This window comes from Nerophis ophidion, linkage group LG23 (genome assembly GCF_033978795.1).
Source record: "Nerophis ophidion isolate RoL-2023_Sa linkage group LG23, RoL_Noph_v1.0, whole genome shotgun sequence".
NCBI classification, from domain to species: domain Eukaryota; kingdom Metazoa; phylum Chordata; class Actinopteri; order Syngnathiformes; family Syngnathidae; genus Nerophis; species Nerophis ophidion.
Genome location: NC_084633.1, coordinates 18706880 through 18726799, shown reverse-complemented (window position 1 = coordinate 18726799; position 19920 = coordinate 18706880). Strand labels below are relative to the sequence as shown.

Genomic DNA, 19920 nt, shown 5'->3' with positions numbered 1-19920 from the left:
TGTAAAAATCATGCTGTTCCAAAAGGAGGTTATTTGCTTAGCTGCCACTTATTTAGTTAGGCTAGCAATCTGCTTGTAATGCTGCTATTGCACACATCTAGATGTGTTAGCTGTGCAGGCGAACTGGACTCAGAATGAAGGTAAGAAATGATGATTTATTTATACTATAAAAGAGACTAAGAAGAAAAACACTTTCACAAGGCACTAAAGACAAAACCAACAGAACTAGCATGGGAGCTAGAAAGAACAAAAGGCACTAGCATGTGAGCTAGAGAAACAAACAGAGGAATAGCGTGGACGCTAACGAATACAAAAATACTTTTACCACAATCGGGGATAGCGACGGAAAAGGGTGGAGTGCCATCTCCGGGTTGGGGAGGAGACCCTGCCCCAAGTGGAGGAGTTCAAGTACCTAGGAGTCTTGTTCACGAGTGGGGGAAGAGTGGATCGTGAGATCGACAGGCGGATCGGTGCGGCGTCTTCAGTAATGCGGACGTTGTACCGATCCGTTGTGGTGAAGAAGGAGCTGAGCCGGAAGGCAAAGCTCTCAGTTTACCGATCGATCTACGTTCCCATCCTCACCTATGGTCATGAGCTTTGGGTCATGACCGAAAGGATAAGATCACGGGTACAAGCGGCCCAAATGAGTTTCCAAGTCTCTCCCTTAGAGATAGGGTGAGAAGCTCTGCCATCCGGGAGGAACTCAAAGTAAAGCCGCTGCTCCTCCACATGGAGAGGAGCCAGATGAGGTGGTCAGGATGCCACCCGAACGCCTCCCAAGGGAGGTGTTTAGGGCACGTCCAGCCGGTAGGAGGCCACGGGGAAGACCCAGGACACGTTGGGAAGACTATGTCTCCCGGCTGGCCTGGGAACGCCTCGGGATCCCCCGGGAAGAGCTAGACGAAGTGGCTGGGGAGAGGGAAGTCTGGGCTTCCCTGCTTAGGCTGCTGCCCCCGCGACCCGACCTTGGATAAGCGGAAGATGATGGATGGATGGGCATAGCGACGTCACCTGTTGCATCGAATACAAACTAGACTGCAAGACTGAATGAACAAAAAGGGCAGGCTTAAATAAAGGAGATAATCACAGTTAAAAACAAGATGCAGGTGACACTAAAATGTGACTATGGCAACGGAAACAAACAGGAAGTGCCACCAGGAACTAAGGGAAACAAATACCAAACAGGATGTGAAAAGACGGAACTAAAACAGAGTATGACATGATCCAAGTAGTGGATCACGACATCAGCTGGAGCAGATAAGGAAGTCATGTGTGACCTGAGGGGTGGGAAAGTGCAAAGTCGACGAAGGCTACAAAATAAATAATTCTGATCAGTATCACCATCATGGGAAATTACCTTCCCTGCCAATTGTTGGGTTGAAGGAATAATCAAGCTTTGAAATGATTCATTTCCTCACAACATCAATGGTATTCCATTTCTGCTTATCAGAGCTCTGACAAAGACATTGTGATCCCCCACCTTTGTCATCGGCTCCGATAGTGTAACCGGGCAACGCCACACAAACATGCACGGAGAAAAATAATCTTCCGAAGGCAGATACACTTGAGGGAACCTGTACCACTTGATATCGATGCAACAGCTGCCCAGGTCACAAAACTGGTGCACAAAGGGAAAACTCCCTTTTTAAGTCAACAGAGGCTACGGTTAACATGGGTGCAATTTGCAGGAAGTGTATTTTGCTGTGCAAACATTGACATGCAGAGGGAGGGGTCCTATGGTTTGATATAAAGGCAAGAAAGGGTAGACGTGGACAATTGCTTTACATTATGTAGTCATTCAAAATTATATGGATCATTTACAGTGGGGCCCAAAAAGTATTTAGTCAGCCAGCGATTGTGCAAGTTCTCCCACTTAAAATGATGACAGAGGTCTGTCGTTTTCATCATAGGTACACTTCAACTGTGAGAGACAGAATGTGGAAAAAAAATCCAGGAATTTTAAAGAATTTATTAGTAAATTATGGTGGAAAATAAGTATTTGGTCAACCGTTCAAAGCTCTCACTGATGGAAGGAGATTTTGGTTCAAAATCTCACGATACATGGCCCCATTCATTCTTTCCTTAACACGGATCAATCGTCCTGTCCCCTTAGCAGAAAAACAGCCCCAAAGCATGATGTTTCCACCCCCATGCTTCACAGTAGGTGTGGTGTTCTTGGGATGCAACTCAGTATTCTTCTTCCTCCAAACACGACGAGTTGAGTTTATACCAAAAAGTTCTATTTTGGTTTCATTTGACCACATGACATTCTCCCAATCCTCTGCTGTATCATCCACGTATCCACAGGGCGGCATAGCTCGAAACTGCAACTTTGAGGGTTGCAGGTTCGATCCCCGCTTCTCACTGCCGTTGTGTCCTTGGGCAAGACACTTTACCCACCTGCTCCCAGTGCCACCCACACTGCTTTAAATGTAACTTAGATATTGGGTTTCACTATGTAAAGCGCTTTGAGTCACTTGAGAAAAGCGCTATATAAATATAATTCACTTCACTTCTCAACTCGTAGCTCAGGGGTCGGCAACCCAAAATGTCAAAAGAGCCATATTGGACCAAAAATATAAAATCAAATCTGTCAGGAGCCTCAAAACAAATTTACAAGCCATATTACTGACAGATGGTGTGTCATGAGATATAAACTGAATTAAGAGGACTTAAAGCAGGGGTGTCCAAAGTGCGGCCCGCGGGTTATTTTTTTACCGGCCCCACGGCACATTTTAAGAAAACAATTGGAAAAAAATAAAAAACATAAAAAGTGGTATGAAAGAGCAACCAGGTGAAATGTAACAAGAAAATGTTGCAATGCTTACTCTTATAACACAAAGCTGCCATGCAGGCTGTTTCTTTCTTTATAAAATAATAATGAATCAAAATCAATGTCCATCCATCCATCCATCATCTTCCGCTTATCCGAGGTCGGGTCGCGGGGGCAACAGCCTAAGCAGGGAAACCCAGACTTCCCTCTCCCCAGCCACTTCATCTAGCTCTTCCCGGGGGATCCCGAGGCGTTCCCAGGCCAGCCGGGAGACATAGTCTTCCCAACGTGTCCTGGGTCTTCCCCGTGGCCTCCTACCGGTTGGACGTGCTCTAAACACCTTCCTAGGGAGGCGTTTGTGTGGCATCCTGACCAGATGCCCGAACCACCTCATCTGGCTCCTCTCCATGTGGAGGAGCAGCGGCTTTACTTTGAGTTCCTCCCGGATGGCAGAGCTTCTCACCCTATCTCTAAGGGAGAGACCTGGAAACTCATTTGGGCCGCTTGTACCCGTGATCTTATCCTTTCGGTCATGACCCAAAGCTCATGACCATAGGTGAGGATGGGAACGTAGATCGACCGGTAAATTGAGAGCTTTGCCTTCCGGCTCAGCTCCTTCTTCACCACAACGGACCGGTACAACGTCCGCATTACTGAAGACGCCGCACCGATCCGCCTGTCGATCTCACGATCCACTCTTCCCTCACTCGTGAACAAGACTCCTAGGTACTTGAACTCCTCCACTTGGGGCAGGGTCTCCTCCCCAACCCGGAGATGGCACTCCACCCTTTTCCGGGCGAGAACCATGGACTCGGACTAGGAGGTGCTGATTCTCATTCCGGTCGCTTCACACTCGGCTGCGAACCGATCCAGCGAGAGCTGAAGATCCCGGTCAGATGAAGCCATCAGGACCACATCATCTGCAAAAAGCAGAGACCTAATCCCGCGGTCACCAAACCGGAACCCCTCAACGCCTTGACTGCGCCTAGAAATTCTGTCCATAAAAGTTATGAACAGAATGGGTGACAAAGGACAGCCTTGGCGGAGTCCAACCCTCACTGGAAATGTGTTCGACTTACTGCCGGCAATGCGGACCAAGTTCTGGCACTGATCATACAGGGAGTGGACCGCCACAATAAGACAGTCCGATACCCCATACTCTCTGAGCACTCCCCACAGGACTTCCCGAGGGACACGGTCAATGTCATTTTTTATTATTGACCTATTCAAGGGTCCGATTACTTTAGGGTTAAGGTTAGGGTTAGGTGCGCGATCCATGCACCTGATCTCGCTTGCGGCGTCGCTCCCGGCATGGCCCGCCTCGCCGCTCGCTCGCATTCTCCGCCTCCTCGCCGCCACCTTGGGCCGGGCTCCAGCGTGCCCCTGTCGGACCGTCGGGTCCGCCTCTCCACAATGTTCTTTGATGTTTCCTTTTCACATACGTTTATGTGTGCTATGGCTATGAGGGTTTTTTTCTTCCTTGTCCACAGTCTGGGGCCAGGCTTGGACTGAAATTTTTTAAACTATTTCCCCCCCACCCCAGCGTTTACGTGTTTCTCGTCTTTTTTGTAAGGGGAGCCGGATGTTGGCAAAAGTGTCAGCGGTCCTGTAATGTTTGTCGGATCTTCAATAGGATTGTGCTGAAAATCTTAATTTCCCCTCAGGGATTAATAAAGTACTTCGGTTTCTGATTCCGACCCATTAGCTTGAGAAACATCCTTTTAAAACCTGCTAACTTCAGTTATGTTTAAATGCAAATTTATATTTTTTACATGTTGTACGTTAGGAGAGTAAACAAAGTAATCACTGAAGAAAAAAGTGTATAAAATATGCTCCAAAAAAATCAGATAATCAGAAAGGGAAGGCTGCACAGTAATTTTTTTTCCCAGGGATGTTTACTTTGGGAAAACCCCAGATTTATACGATTGGTAGACCCAATAGGTGTGCAGTTGCATTTCCCACCTAGGCCTTTAATGATGTCATGTGTCCAATGATAACCTCTCAAAATACCATCTTTTATGTCACTACATGCTGGAGAAACACTTTACGCACTACTGGCCATTGAAACACATCAACAGTGTACAAAACGGAATATTTTCTGGCGCGTTTAAAAATCAATAAACCCGCATCAGCAATCAAAACATATCTTATGTGGTACTGTCAAAAGTAAAATAGCAAAAAACATATTAAAAGTGAAAAAAATAAAGAAATAAAATTGTTGAGATCCGCTTTTTGGATCCTCCACATATTATTGTTTATTGTTCCATTTTTATTTTCACTCTCCATCTGATCCTATTATTTCCTGTTGAAGTCGGTTTCCCCTGTTTCTCACGGCCCTGCACACCTGTCCTCACAAATCACCTACCTTATTTAAGCCTGCATCTTTTGTTGTTCAGTCTGGGATCCAAGTTTGTTTTCACACAACGGTACGTCTGCATTTCTGGTTTTCTTACACACAACTACTTTCCTCTGATCATTCCTATGTTTATTCAGGCTAGTTTTCACGCTATGCCCTTGTATTATTCCAGCTCTCACGCTGAAGATTTGTTTTTCCGTTTTTGTGTGCCTTCGAGCCAGATTTAGTTTGTCTATTACTATTCCTAGCTTTTATGCTAGCGTCCTGTGTTTGTTTTATTCTACTAGCTCTAGCATTTTTGTTATATAGCTCTTTTTGTTATTTAAATAAATCTGTTTATCTTACCTTTGCTGTGTTCAATTTCGACGCATCCTCGAGGGAATCGAACCCGGCATCACAATGCCGAACAGGCGTAACGAAAATATCTGAAGTCACAATCTGTAGAACCCATTCAAGCTTCCGGGGTTGGCCGACATCGTATCACAAGATGTAGTTTCTTCTTGAATATCCTTCTTGAAAATGGCCTTGCAAATATATGTGTTGCCTTGTCTAATCATAAAAGATGCAGCCCAGGCGTGTTGGCTGAGTTCACTTTTTGTTTCATCTGACATCACATGGACAAAGATAAGACCTTCTGGAGGAAAGTTATGTGGTCCGATGAAACAAAAATGTAGCTGTTTGGCCACAAAACCCAGCAATATGTTAGGAGGAGAAAATGTGAGGCATTTAATCCCAGGAACACCATCCTACCGTCATGGTGGTGGTAGTATTATGCTCTGGGCCTGTATTGCTGCCAGTGGAACTGGTGCTTTACAGAGAGTAAGTAAGAGGATTACCTCCAAATTCTTCAGGACAACCTAAAATCATCAGTACGGAGATTGGGTCTTGGACGCAGTTGGGTGTTCCAACAGGACAATGACCCCAAACACACGCCAAAAAGTGGTAAAAGAATGGAAAAATCAGGCTATAATTAAGGTTTTAAAAGACTCAAACCCCATTGAGAACGTGTGGACAATGCTGAAGAAACAAGTCCATGTCAGATAAGCAACACATTTAGCTGAACTGCACCAAATTTGTCAAGAGGAGTGGTCCAAAATTCAACCAGAAGCTTGTTGACGGCTACCAAAAGCGCCTTATTGTCGGGAAACTTGCCAAGGGACAGAGAGTAAACGGGACAATGAAAAAGGAGGATTACCTCCAAATTCTTCAGGACAACATAAAACCATCACCCCAGAGTTTGGGTCTTGGGCTCAGTTGGGTGTTCCAACAGGACAATGACCCCAAACACATGTCAAAAAATGGTAAAAGAATGGAAAAATCAGGCTAGAATGAAGGTTTTAGAATAGTCCTGACTTAAACGTGTGGACAATGCTGAAGAAACAAGTCCATGTCAGAAAACCAACATATTCAGCTGAACTGCACCAATTTTGTCAAGAGGAGTGGTCAGAAATTCACCCAGAAGCTTGTGGATGGCTACCAAAAGCGCCTTATTGCGGTGAAACTTGCCAAGGGACATGTAAGCAAATATAAAAGTCCTACTGAAATGAGATGTTCTTATTTAAATGGGGATAGCAGGTCCATTCTATGTGTCATACTTGAGCGTTTCGCGATATTGCCATATTTTTGCTGAAAGGATTTAGTAGAGAACATCTGAACATTGTTTACAATCATAGCCACAAGGAGCGAGAGCGATTCGGACCGAGAAAGCCACGATTTCCCCATTAATTTGAGCGAGGATGAAAGATTCGTGGATGAGGAAAGTTAGAGTGAAGGGCTAGAAGAAGAAAAAAAAAGGCGACGGCAGTGGGAGCGATTCAGATGTTATTAGACACATTTACTAGGATAATTCTTGAAAATCTCTTATCTTCTTATCGTTTTGCTAGTGTTTTAGTGAGATTATATGGCACCTGAAAGTCGGAGGGGTGTGGCCACGGGTGTGGTTACCTCCAGTGTGTCACGCGTACGCGGCGCACCTGTTGCGCGGAGTTGCCACTTCGTGGATGCGCAACGACCAGTCAGCAGGAGTGCAGGTAAGAAACTGATTTTAATATATTTAAACAAAAGAACACTGGTACAAAATGGAAAATAAAGCGCGTGCCTACGCACGGGAAGCTAAAGCTAAACTTAGCATGATACAGAAAGTCCAAAAGGTGACGTGCCGAACGCACGCGAAGCTAAGACGGAACTTAGCACAAGAAAAGCAGGGATAAGCAGAGAATTCATACGTGTCGTGTTGCATAAAGCAAACAATGAGCCGAGGAATCAGGTGGGCTTAAATACACAAATAATAATCAAAAACAGGTGTGTGACAGAAGCCCGTGAGGAGTAGCACACTACGTTACCATGGTGACTAAACGGGGAAGTGCTCAAACACAACGAATCGGCAGAGTCCAGAACTGAACATGAACAAACACATATAAACGGCAAAACAATAAACGATCCGCTTAGCGGATCATGACACAGTGTCTCCGGTGGGAGGAGGTAATAGTCCACAGCTGCAGGAGGACGCAAGCTCCGCTCATGTCTACGGTGAGAGCTGACTTATTAGCACAATGTTCTCACTGAAACCTGCTGGTTGACATGTGGTCGGGATCCATGTTCGCTTGACCGCTCTGTTCCATAGTAAAGCTTCACCTTCGGGAATGTAAACAAGGAAACACCGACTGTGTTTGTGTTGCTAAAGGCGGCCGCAATACACCGCTTCCCACCTACATCTTTCTTCTTTGACGTCTCCATTATTAATTGAACAAATTGCAAAAGATTCAGCAACACAGATGTCCAGAATACTGTGGAAATATGCGATGAAAAGAGACGACTTTTAGCCGTGAGGGGTGCTGGAAGAACATGTCTGCTACCACCGGTGACATCACAAACACATGTCATCATACCGCAACGTTTTCAACAGGAAACGTCGCGGGAAATTTAAAATTGCAATTTAGTAAACTAAAGCGGCCGTATTGGCATGTGTTGCAATGTTAATATTTCATCACCGATATATAAACTATCAGACTGCGTGGTCGCTAGTAGTGGCTTTCAGTAGGTCTTTAACATTGCTGTATGTATACTTTTGACCCGGCACATTTGCTCACATTTTTAGTAGACCCATAATAAAGTCATGAATGTTTTGTTTTTGTGACCAACAAGTATGTGCTCCAATCACTCTATCACAAAAAAATAAGAGTTGTAGAAATGATTGGAAACTCAAGACACAAGTGCTTCACAAGTGTATGTAAACTTTTGACCACGACTGTATGTTTAAAGGGGAACATTATCACAATTTCAAAAGGGTTAAAAACAATAAAAATCAGTTCCCAGGGGCTTGTTGTATTTTTTGAATTTTTGTATTTTATTTTACCGGTCCCCGAATATCCCTAAAAAAAGCTTTAAAGTGCTTGATTTTCGCTATTTGCGATGCCACTATCCATTTCCTTGTGATGTCATACAGTGTTGCCAATGTAAACAAACAATGGGAATACCACAGCAAGATATAGCGACATTAGCTCGGATTCAAACTTGGATTTCAGCGGCTTAAGCGATTCAACAGATTACGCATGTATTGAAACAGATGGTTGGAGTATGAAAATATTGAAGAAGAAACTGAAGCTATTGACGCTATTCATAGCCATAGCATGGCCGAATAGCTGCGTTAGCATCGCCGGTAAAATGTGCGGACCAAACGATCAGGACTTTCGCATCTTTTGACACTGGAGCAACTTAAATCCGTCGATTGGTAAGTGTTTGTTTCGCATTAAATGTGGGTGGAAGGAAACGTAATATAGTTGCAAATGCATCTGCAGGTTATCCATACATCTCTGTGCCATGCCTGCTTTAGCACCGCCGGTAAATAGCATGTTAGCGTCGATTAGCGTAGCATGTTATATATCAATTAGCTGGCAGTCAACATCAACAAAACTCACCTTTGTGATTTCGTTGACTTTATCGTTGCAAATGCATCTGCAGGTTATCCATACATCTCTGTGCCATGTCTGCTTTAGCACCGCCGGTAAATAGCATGTTAGCATCGATTAGCGTAGCATGTTAGCATCGATTAGCTGGCAGTCAAAATCAACAAAACTCACCTTTGTGATTTCGTTGACTTAATCGTTGCAAATGCATCTGCAGGTTATCCATACATCTCTGTGTCATGTCTGCTTTAGCACCGCCGGTAAATAGCATGTTAGCATCGATTAGCTGGCAGTCAACATCAACAAAACTCACCTTTGTGATTTCGTTGACTTTATCGTTGCAAATGTATCTGCAGGTTATCCATACATCTCTGTGCCATGTCTGCTTTAGCACCGCTGGTAAATGGCATGTTAGCGTCGATTAGCGTAGCATGTTAGCATCGATTAGCTGGCAGTCACGCCGCAACCAAATATGTCTGATTAACACATAAGTCAACATCAACAAAACTCACCTTTGTGATTTCGTTGACTTAATGGTTGCAAATGCATCTGCAGGTTATCCATACATCTCTGTGCCATGTCTGTCTTAGCATCGCCGGTAAAATGTGAAGACACTCTGGTACATTCAATGGGGGTCTGGCGGCAGATTTCTTGCCAGTGGTGCAACTTGAATCCCTCCCTGTTAGTGTTGTTACACCCTCCGACAACACACCGACGAGGCATGATGTCTCCAAGGTTCCAAAAAATAGTCGAAAAAACAGAAAATAACAGAGCTGAGACCCGGTGTTTGTAATGTGTTGAAAATGAAAATGGCGGCTGTATTACCTCGGAAATGTCACGTTCTGACGTCATTGCAAAAAGAGCGATATACAGAAAGGCGTTTAATTCGCCAAAATTCACCCATTTAGAGTTCGGAAATCGGTTAAAAAAATATATGGTCTTTTTTCTGCACCATCAAGGTATATATTGACGCTTACATAGGTCTGGTGATAATGTTCCCCCTTAAATGCAAACTTGCAGTTGTTATATTCTGTACGTCGGTAGAGTGGACAAAGTCTGCACGGAACAAAAAAGTTAACACATTATGCACCGGAAAATCAGGAATCAGAAGAGGAAGGCCCCCAACGTATTTTGTCATCCATTGGAAAAAAAACAATTTATACGATTGGCAGACCCAATAAGTTGAGTACAATACTCGATGTGAGAGAACAAGACGAGGATGACATTGATAATGTCTATTTTGTTTGTCTATTCCCAGGAGGGGCTGGTTCCCTTCGTCGTACTGCCGTGCTTTATCCGAGCCCCTCGTGAACAACAACAACAGGTAAGGAGACTCCAGGTAACAAGTCTCACATTACATGCTGCTTTATTGTTAGTTCTACTTCCTCTAGTTTCCCTATTACAGGGATATACTGTCCTGTTCCGCGGGGCTAACCTTTGATTCTTATTGTCCTAGTCCAGGGGTGTCCAAAGTGTGGCCCGCAGCTAATCGTCCACACATTCTGCAAAAATTGTAAAATTGATAGTATTGCAAAAAAAAAAACATTTACAAAAAAGTGGAATGAGGTCAAATATAATGAGAAAAAGTGGCAATGTTGACAAAAAGCTGCCATGCAGGCAGTTTTTTTTTTCCCTTTCCATCCATCCATACATCTTCCGCTTATCCGAGGTCGGGTCGCGGGGGCAACAGCCTAAGCAGGGAAACCCAGACTTCCCTCTCCCCAGCCACTTCGTCTAGCTCTTCCCGGGGGATCCCGAGGCGTTCCCAGGCCAGCCGGGAGACATAGTCTTCCCAACGTGTCCTGGGTCTTCCCCGTGGCCTCCTACCGGTTGGACGTGCCCTAAACACCTCCCTAGGGAGGCGTTCGGGTGGCATCCTGACCAGATGCCCGAACCACCTCATCTGGCTCCTCTCCATGTGGAGGAGCAGCGGCTTTACTTTGAGTTCCTCCCGGATGGCAGAGCTTCTCACCCTATCTCTAAGGGAGAGACCTGGAAACTCATTTGGGCCGCTTGTACCCGTGATCTTATCCTTTCGGTCATGACCCAAAGCTCATGACCATAGGTGAGGATGGGAACGTAGACCGACCGGTAAATTGAGAGCTTTGCCTTCCGGCTCAGCTCCTTCTTCACCACAACGGATCGGTGAAAGAAAGACATCTATATGTGTTACACATGCTTGTATTATCATTAAACACATTTAACTTGTTTACAAAAATGTCTCTTTCATAAATAAATAAATATAAATGATATATGTAAATGAGGTAGATCCCCTCGAGTTGGTCAATTGAAAAGTAGCTCGCCTGCAGAAAAAGTGTGGGCACCCCTGATCTAGAGATTTACTGTAAGCATTAAATAAAAAATAATAATAATTTGACTTATTTTTCACATTTTAGTGACTGAGACCCTCTATGCTCCCCAGGAGCCCTACGGATTAAAAACTAAAAAAAATAAATTTGATTGATTGATTGATACTTTTATTAGTAGATTGCACAGTACAGTACATATTCCGTACAATTGACCACTAAATGGTAACACCCCAATAAGTTATTCAACTTGTTTAAGTCGGGGTCCACGTTAATCAATTCATGGTACAAATATATACTATCAACATAATACAGTCATCACACAAGTTAATCATCATAGTATATACATTGAATTATTTACATTATTTACAATCCGGGGGGTGGGATGAGGAGCTTTGGTTGATATCAAAACTTCAGTCATCAACAATTGCATCAACAGAGAAATGTGGACATTGAAACAGTGTAGGTCTTATTTAGTAGGATATGTACAGCCAGCAGAGAACATAGTGAGTTCACATAGCATAAGAACAAGTATATACATTAGAAGTACATTTGAGTTGTTTATAATCCGGGGAGATGGGATGTGAATGGAGGAGGGTATTAGTAAAGTGTTGAAGTTGCCTGGAGGTGTTGTTTTAGAGCGGTTTTGAAGGAATATAGAGATGCACTTACTTTTATACCTGTTGGGAGTGCATTCCACATTGATGTGGCATAGAAAGAGAATGAGTTAAGACCTTTGTTAGATCGGAATCTGGGTTTAACGTGGTTTGTGGAGCTCCCCCTGGTGTTGTGGTTATGGTGGTCATTTACGTTAAGGAAGTAGTTTGACATGTACTTCAGTATCAAGGAGGTGTAGCGGATTTTATAGACCAGGCTCAGTGCAAGTTGTTTTACTCTGTCCTCCACCCTGAGCCAGCCCACTTTGGAGAAGTGGGTTGGATTGAGGTGTGATCTGGGGTGGAGGTCTAAAAGTAACCGGATTATCTTATTCTGGGATGTTTGGAGTCTAGATTTGAGGGTTTTGGAGGTGCTGGGGTACCAGGAGGTGAATATATTTTGTTATGGTTTGAAAATGAAAATTTGAAAATGAAAAATATCCAAATGGCCCCCCCGCATGCTTCAATTTTTCCGTGTGCGACCCTCTGTGGAAAAAGTTTGGACACCCCTGCCCTAGTCACAACTAGGAATGCTCTTTCATACGACTAAACACGTCTCGCCCTTTCAGTGTGTCGGCAGCCCCGTACCGCAGCAGAAGCGTGGTCAACCTGCACCACCAAGACACGGAAACGGACGAGGCCACCATGATCCTCCCGCCGGAGGACTACAGTGACAGCCCGCGGCGCGGCGCCATCAAGACCAACGTGTCTTCCACGACATCCACTGCAAGCAGCAGCGTCACCACCAATAATCACAACTACCAGCATTCCCCCACGCCCTCCGCCGTCTCCTCCTCCTACACCAATCACCAGACGGTCAGTGGTTGTTGAGTTGTGTTTCTTGTACTAACCCCGTTTCCATATGAGTTGGGAAATTGTGTTAGATGTAAATATAAACGGAATACAATGATTTGCAAATCCTTTTCAACCCATATTCAGTTGAATGCACTACAAAGACAAGATATTTGATGTTCAAACTCATAAACTTTATTTTTTTTTTGCAAATAATAATGAACTTAGAATTTCATGGCTGCAACACGTGCCAAAGTAGTTGGGAAAGGGCATGTTCACCACTGTGTTACATCACATTTTCTTTTAACAACACTCAATAAACATTTGGGAACTGAGGAAACTAATTGTTGAAGTTTTGAAAGTGGAATTCTTTACCATTATTGTTTTATGTAGAGCAGGGGTCGAGAACCTTTTTGGCTGAGAGAGCCAAGAAGCCGAATATTTTAAAATGTATTTCCGTAAGAGCCATATAAATTTTTTTTCAACAGTGAACACACCTAAACGCGTGCATTTTTAAGTAAAACCAACATTTCTAGAGTATAATAGCTATACCGGGGCGGTAGAGTGGCCGTGCGAGCAACTTGAGGGTTGCAGGTTCGATTCCCGCTTCCCCCATCCTAGTCACTGCCGTTGTGTCCTTGGGCAAGACACTTTACCCACCTGCTCCCAGTGCCACCCACACTGCTTTAAATGCAACTTAGATATTGGGTTTCACTATGTAAAGCGCTTTGAGTCACTAGAGAAAAGCGCTATATAAATATAATTCACACAATAAATCTCTTATTCTTTGTAATAACATTGATATTCTGAAGCTAACTGTGGAGGGGGTGTGGCCTGCGGGCCTGCAGCGAAGCAGGGTGTGCCAGGACCGGCCTAGAAATCAGCGACAGGTAAGTAGAAGGCCCACCCGGGCCTTGTTATCTAATCACCTGTCGCTCTGTTATAAGCAGCAGCCGGGAGGAGAGACAGGGTTGGAGCTGGAGCCAGAGTGCGAGCGAGAACGAAAGAGAAAAAGACAATTGCTGGAAAGCAACTGAGAGACTTAATGAAAAATAAAAAAATATCGTAACCCCGAAACAGGCTTTCATGTCGGTGCTTGGTGGTCTGAAGAACCCCCAGGAGGGCAAGCCCTAAAAAAAATAATAATAAATAAAGTGCGGTAGAAAAAAGGATGGATGGATTCAAATGCATGAGCATGTTTAATATTTTGAACGTTATTTTTAACACTTTGATTACAAGTGGAATTAGTCATTACTTATTGTGTTAAGCAGTGTTAGCTCAGATTTATCCGAGAGCCAGATGCAGTCATCAAAAGAGCCACATCTGGCTCGAGAGCCATAGGTTCCCTACCCTTGATTTAGAGCTTCAGTCGTTCAACAGTCCGGTGTCTCCGTTGTGGTATTTTAGGCTTCATAATGCACCAAACATTTTCAATGGGAGACAGGTTTGGACTACAGGCAGGCCAGTCTAGTACCCGCACTCTTTTACTATGAAGCAACGCTGTTGTAACACGTGGCTTGGCATTGTCTTGCTGAAATAAGCAGGGGCGTCCATGTTAACGTTGCTTACATGGCAAAATATGTTGCTCCAAAACCTGTATGTACCTTTCAGCATTAATGGGGCCTTCACAAATGTGTAAGTTACCCATGCCTTGGGCACTAATGCACCCCCATACCTTCACAGATGCTGGCTTTTTAACTTTGCGCCTATAACAATCCAGATGGTTATTTTCCTCTTTGTTCCGGAGGACACAACTTCCACAGTTTCCAAAAAACAACTTGAAATGTGCACTCATCAGACCACAGAACACTTTTCCACTTTGCATCAGTCCATCTTAGATGAGCTCGGGCCCAGCGAAGCCTGCAGCGTTTCTGGGTGTTGTTGACAAATGGCTTTCGCTTTGCATAGTAGAGTTTTGACTTGCACTTACAGATGTAGCGACGGACTTTAGTTACTGACAGTGGTTTTCTAAAGTGTTCCTGAGCCCATGTGGTGATATCCTTTACCCACTGTCGCTTTTTTGATGCAATACCGCCTGAGGGATCTAAGGTCTGTTATATCATCGGTTGTGTGCAGTGATTTCTCCAGATTCTCCGAACCTTTTGATGATATTACGGACCGTAAATGGTGAAATCCCTGAATTCCTTGCAATAGTTGGTTAAGAAAAATTGTTCTTAAACTGTTGGACAATTTCCTCACGCATTTGTTGACAAAGTGGTGACCCTCGCCCCATCTTTGTTTGTGAATGACTGAGCATTTCATGGAAGCTGCTTTTATACCCAATCATGGCACCCACCTGTTCCCAATCAGCCCGTTCCCCTGTGGGATGTTCCAAATAAGTGTTTGATGAGCATTCCTCGACTTTCTCAGTCTTTTTTTGACACTTGTGCCAGCTTTTTTGAAACAAGTTGCCGGCATCGAATTCCAAATGAGCTATTATTGTCAGGACTATGACATGGATTGGTTTTGCTCCTTCGACGCAGAGGGATTACAGGACGAGCCAGGCGTGAATTCAGGTACATGATGATAATTTATTAATACACTAAATGCAAAAATAATCAAAACAAAGGGCGCTCACAAGGAGGTATATTACTAGACTACAAACAAAAACACTTGCACGATGGCATGAATGAACTATGAACATAAACAGCAAAATAGCATGACTATAAACAAAACAAAACACTTACTGTGACAAAAAAACAGGAGGCAAGAATAGCAAGGTGCGTGGCAGGTGATGGTGGGCATGGAGAATGAGTAGCATATGTTGGCAATGCAATAGCAGGCATGAAGGCAGAAAGCAAATAGCAAAGTTCCCAGGACGAGGACAGAAACAAAATGGTATAAATAGCAGCTATGAGGATTAGAAACAGGTGTGGGACTGAGGGCTGGGCGTGACTTGGAGACCAGGTGGAAACTAATGGGTTACTATGGAAACAAACAAAATTAAAGCTGCAAGCAGCGTTGGTCGGGTCCGCCTTCGGCCGCTGCCGCCGTGTCCCGAGTCCTGATCTCAGTCAGACCTACATAGAAGTTTTTGTTTCATCACTCTACGACATTCCTAACAGAAATTACAAGCAGTTTTGTCAGTTTTTTTTCTTAGGGGGCGCTAGAACCCAATTTTCACTGTTGGGGTTTGTTTTTTTATTGGATGGCAATTTTCACCAGTCCTGATGTGTGTGTAAAATTTGGTGAGTTTTGAAGCATGTTAAGGGGGTCAAATTACAGATTGGCGTTTCTGGATGTTGTTGATAAATGGCTTTCGCTTGGCATAGTATAGCTTTAACTTGCACTTTGAAGCATTTTAAGGGGGTCAAATATCAGTTCAAAGAGGCAAAAAAGGCATTTTTTGCAAACATTTTGTTTTGAAGGGGTTTTTGCCAACTTCCTGTTGATTTTAGGTACAGAAGAGTTCTATTGGAAATGTAGGTCTAAGTCAGACCTACATAGAGGTTTTTGTTTCATGTCTCTACGACATTCCTAACGGAAGTTACATAAATAGCAGCTATGATGATTAGAAACAGGTGTGGGACTGAGGGCTGGGCGTGACTTGGAGACCAGGTGGAAACTAATGGGTTACTATGGAAACAAACAAAACCAGGAAGTGTGAAACGGGAAACAAGAGTCCAAAAACAAAACAAACATGATCAAACTGAAAACTGAATTACAGGCATGACAATTTTTGCAAAAAATAACATAATTTTCCAGTTGGAACGTTGACTATCTTGTCTTTGCAGTCTATTCAATTGAATATAAGTTGAAAAGGATTTTGCAAATCATTGTATTCTGTTTTCATTTAGCATTTACACAAAGTCAAGTTTGTGCCAGCAATGGAAAAATAAAGGAGCCTTCGTCAGCGGCTTATATAAAAGAAAGTATATGTAAAAATGTAACTCACGCAATGTGTGATGATGTTCTCAAAAAGTAATTATATTCAGGGGGGTTACAGTAAAAAATTCGGTCCCCCATTGGGGTCATGAAGAAGAACTGATTTTGTTGTTTTGTTCCTTCGCCAGTGACTGATCGGTTGCCCAGTTACAGTACAGGTGCAGACAACACCTGTGGCCCCTTGCCTCGCTTCACTTGCCTGAACGTTTAATTAATTGTCCATAGGCTGGGAATCAGTCCCACGAGGAGTCTTCTCCTTGTCTCGTCACCAACATTGTGATGGTCACGAGCACACCTTCTTGTTAGAGATGTCCGATAATATCAAACTGCCCATATTATCGGCCGATAAATGCTTTAAAATGTATTTCTTTCAGTCCGGCATGAATTTGGTTGTGCTTACCGACCTCGAAGCTATTTTGTTTGGTACATGGTGTAATGATAGGTGTGACCAGTAGATGGCTGTCACACATAAAAGATACGTGTCGACTGTTAGATGACGCTAGCAAACAACACCACAAATCAGGGGTGTCCGATAATATCAGACTCCCGATGTTATCGGCCGATAAATGCTTTAAAATGTGATATCGGAAATTATCGGTATTTGTTTCAGCACGGCATAAATTTGGTTGTGCTTACCGACCTCGAAGCTATTTTGTTTGGTACATGGTGTAATGATAGGTGTGACCAGTAGATGGCTGTCACACATAAGAGATACGTGTCGACTGTTAGATGACGCTAGCAAACAACACCAACACTACAAATCAGGGGTCTCCGATAATATCGGACTGCCGATGTTATCGGCCGATAAATGCTTTAAAATGTGATATCGGTATTTGTTTCAGCACGGCATAAATTTGGTTGTGCTTACCGACCTCGAAGTTATTTTGTTTGGTACATGGTGTAATGATAGGTGTGACCAGTAGATGGCTGTCACACATAAGAGATACGTGTCGACTGTTAGATGACGCTAGCAAACAACACCACAAATCAGGGGTGTCCGATAATATCAGACTCCCGATGTTATCGGCCGATAAATGCTTTAAAATGTGATATCGGAAATTATCGGTATTTGTTTCAGCACGGCATAAATTTGGTTGTGCTTACCGACCTCGAAGCTATTTTGTTTGGTACATGGTGTAATGATAGGTGTGACCAGTAGATGGCTGTCACACATAAGAGATACGTGTTGACTGTTAGATGACGCTAGCAAACAACACCACAAATCAGGGGTGTCCGATAATATCAGACTCCCGATGTTATCGGCCGATAAATGCTTTAAAATGTGATATCGGAAATTATCGGTATTTGTTTCAGTACGGCATAAATTTGGTTGTGCTTACCGACCTCGAAGCTATTTTGTTTGGTACATGGTGTAATGATAGGTGTGACCAGTAGATGGCTGTCACACATAAGAGATACGTGTCGACTGTTAGATGACACTAGCAAACAACACCTACACTTCAAATCAGGGATGTCCGATAATATGTTATCGGCCGATAAATGCTTTAAAATGTGATATCGGAAATTATCGGTATTTGTTTCAGTACGGCATAAATTTGGTTGTGCTTACCGACCTCGAAGCTATTTTGTTTGGTACATGGTGTAATGATAGGTGTGACCAGTAGATGGCTGTCACACATAAGAGATAAGTGTCGACTGTTAGATGACGCTAGCAAACAACACCACAAATCAGGGGTGTCCGATAATATCAGACTCCCGATGTTATCGGCCGATAAATGCTTTAAAATGTGATATCGGAAATTATCGGTATTTGTTTCAGTACGGCATAAATTTGGTTGTGCTTACCGACCTCGAAGCTATTTTGTTTGGTACATGGTGTAATGATAGGTGTGACCAGTAGATGGCTGTCACACATAAGAGATACGTGTCGACTGTTAGATGACGCTAGCAAACAACACCTACACTTCAAATCAGGGATGTCCGATAATATGTTATCGGCCGATAAATGCTTTAAAATGTGATATCGGTATTTGTTTCAGCACGGCATGAATTTGGTTGTGCTTACCGACCTCGAAGTTATTTTGTTTGGTACATGGTGTAATGATAGGTGTGACCAGTAGATGGCTGTCACACATAAGAGATACGTGTCGACTGTTAGATGACGCTAGCAAACGACACCACAAATCAGGGGTGTCCGATAATATCAGACTCCCGATGTTATCGGCCGATAAATGCTTTAAAATGTGATATCGGAAATTATCGGTATTTGTTTCAGTACGGCATAAATTTGGTTGTGTTTACCGACCTCGAAGCTATTTTGTTTGGTACATGGTGTAATGATAGGTGTGACCAGTAGATGGCTGTCACACATAAGAGATGCGTGTAGACTGCAAGGTGACGCTAGCGAACAACACCAACACTTCAAATCAGGGATGTCCGATAATATCGGATTGATGATGTTATCGGCCGATAAATGCTTTAAAATGTGATATCGGAAATTATCGGTATTTGTTTCAGTACGGCATAAATTTGGTTGTGCTTACCGACCTCGAAGCTATTTTGTTTGGTACATGGTGTAATGATAGGTGTGACCAGTAGATGGCTGTCACACATAAGAGATGCGTGTAGACTGCAAGATGACGCTAGCGAACAACACCAACACTTCAAATCAGGGATGTCCGATAATATCGGACTGCCGATGTTATCGGCCGATAAATGCTTTAAAATGTGATATCGGAAATTATCGGTATTTGTTTCAGTACGGCATGAATTTGGTTGTGCTTACCGACCTCGAAGCTATTTTGTTTGGTACATGGTGTAATGATAGGTGTGACCAGTAGATGGCTGTCACACATAAGAGAAACGTGTAGACTGCAAGATGACGCTAGCAAACAACACCAACACTACAAATCAGGGATGTCCGATAATATCGGACTCCCGATGTTATCGGCCGATAAATGCTTTAAAATGTGATTATCGGTATCGGTTTCAAAAACTAAAATGTATGACTTTTTAAAACGCCGCTGTACGGAATGGTACACAGACGTAGAGAGAAGTACAGAGCGCCAATAAACCTTACAGGAGCCTTTGCGTGCCGGCCCAATCGCATAATATCTGCGGCTTTTCACACACACAGGAGAATGCAAGGCATACTTGGTCAACAGCCATACAGGTCACACTGAGGGTGGCCATATAAACAACTTGTGACGGACTCGTGCCGTCTTGCGGGTTCCATGGACCACCAAGCACAGACATTCGCTCGCAGGTGTAGACTTCTGTATTCATC

General features: G+C 43.5%; 1 protein-coding gene across 5 annotated transcripts in view; it reads left to right on the top strand.

The window, feature by feature from the left end:
* Window positions 1–19920, top strand: part of LOC133541618 (brain-specific angiogenesis inhibitor 1-associated protein 2-like protein 1) — a 169582-nt gene that overhangs the window by 131208 nt on the left and 18454 nt on the right. For all 5 annotated transcript variants that reach the window (XM_061885114.1, XM_061885115.1, XM_061885113.1 and 2 more), the window contains 2 exons: window positions 10293–10358; window positions 12566–12812. In XM_061885114.1, coding sequence (XP_061741098.1) covers window positions 10293–10358; window positions 12566–12812 — 313 coding nt within the window. The remainder of the gene's footprint in view (window positions 1–10292; window positions 10359–12565; window positions 12813–19920) is intronic.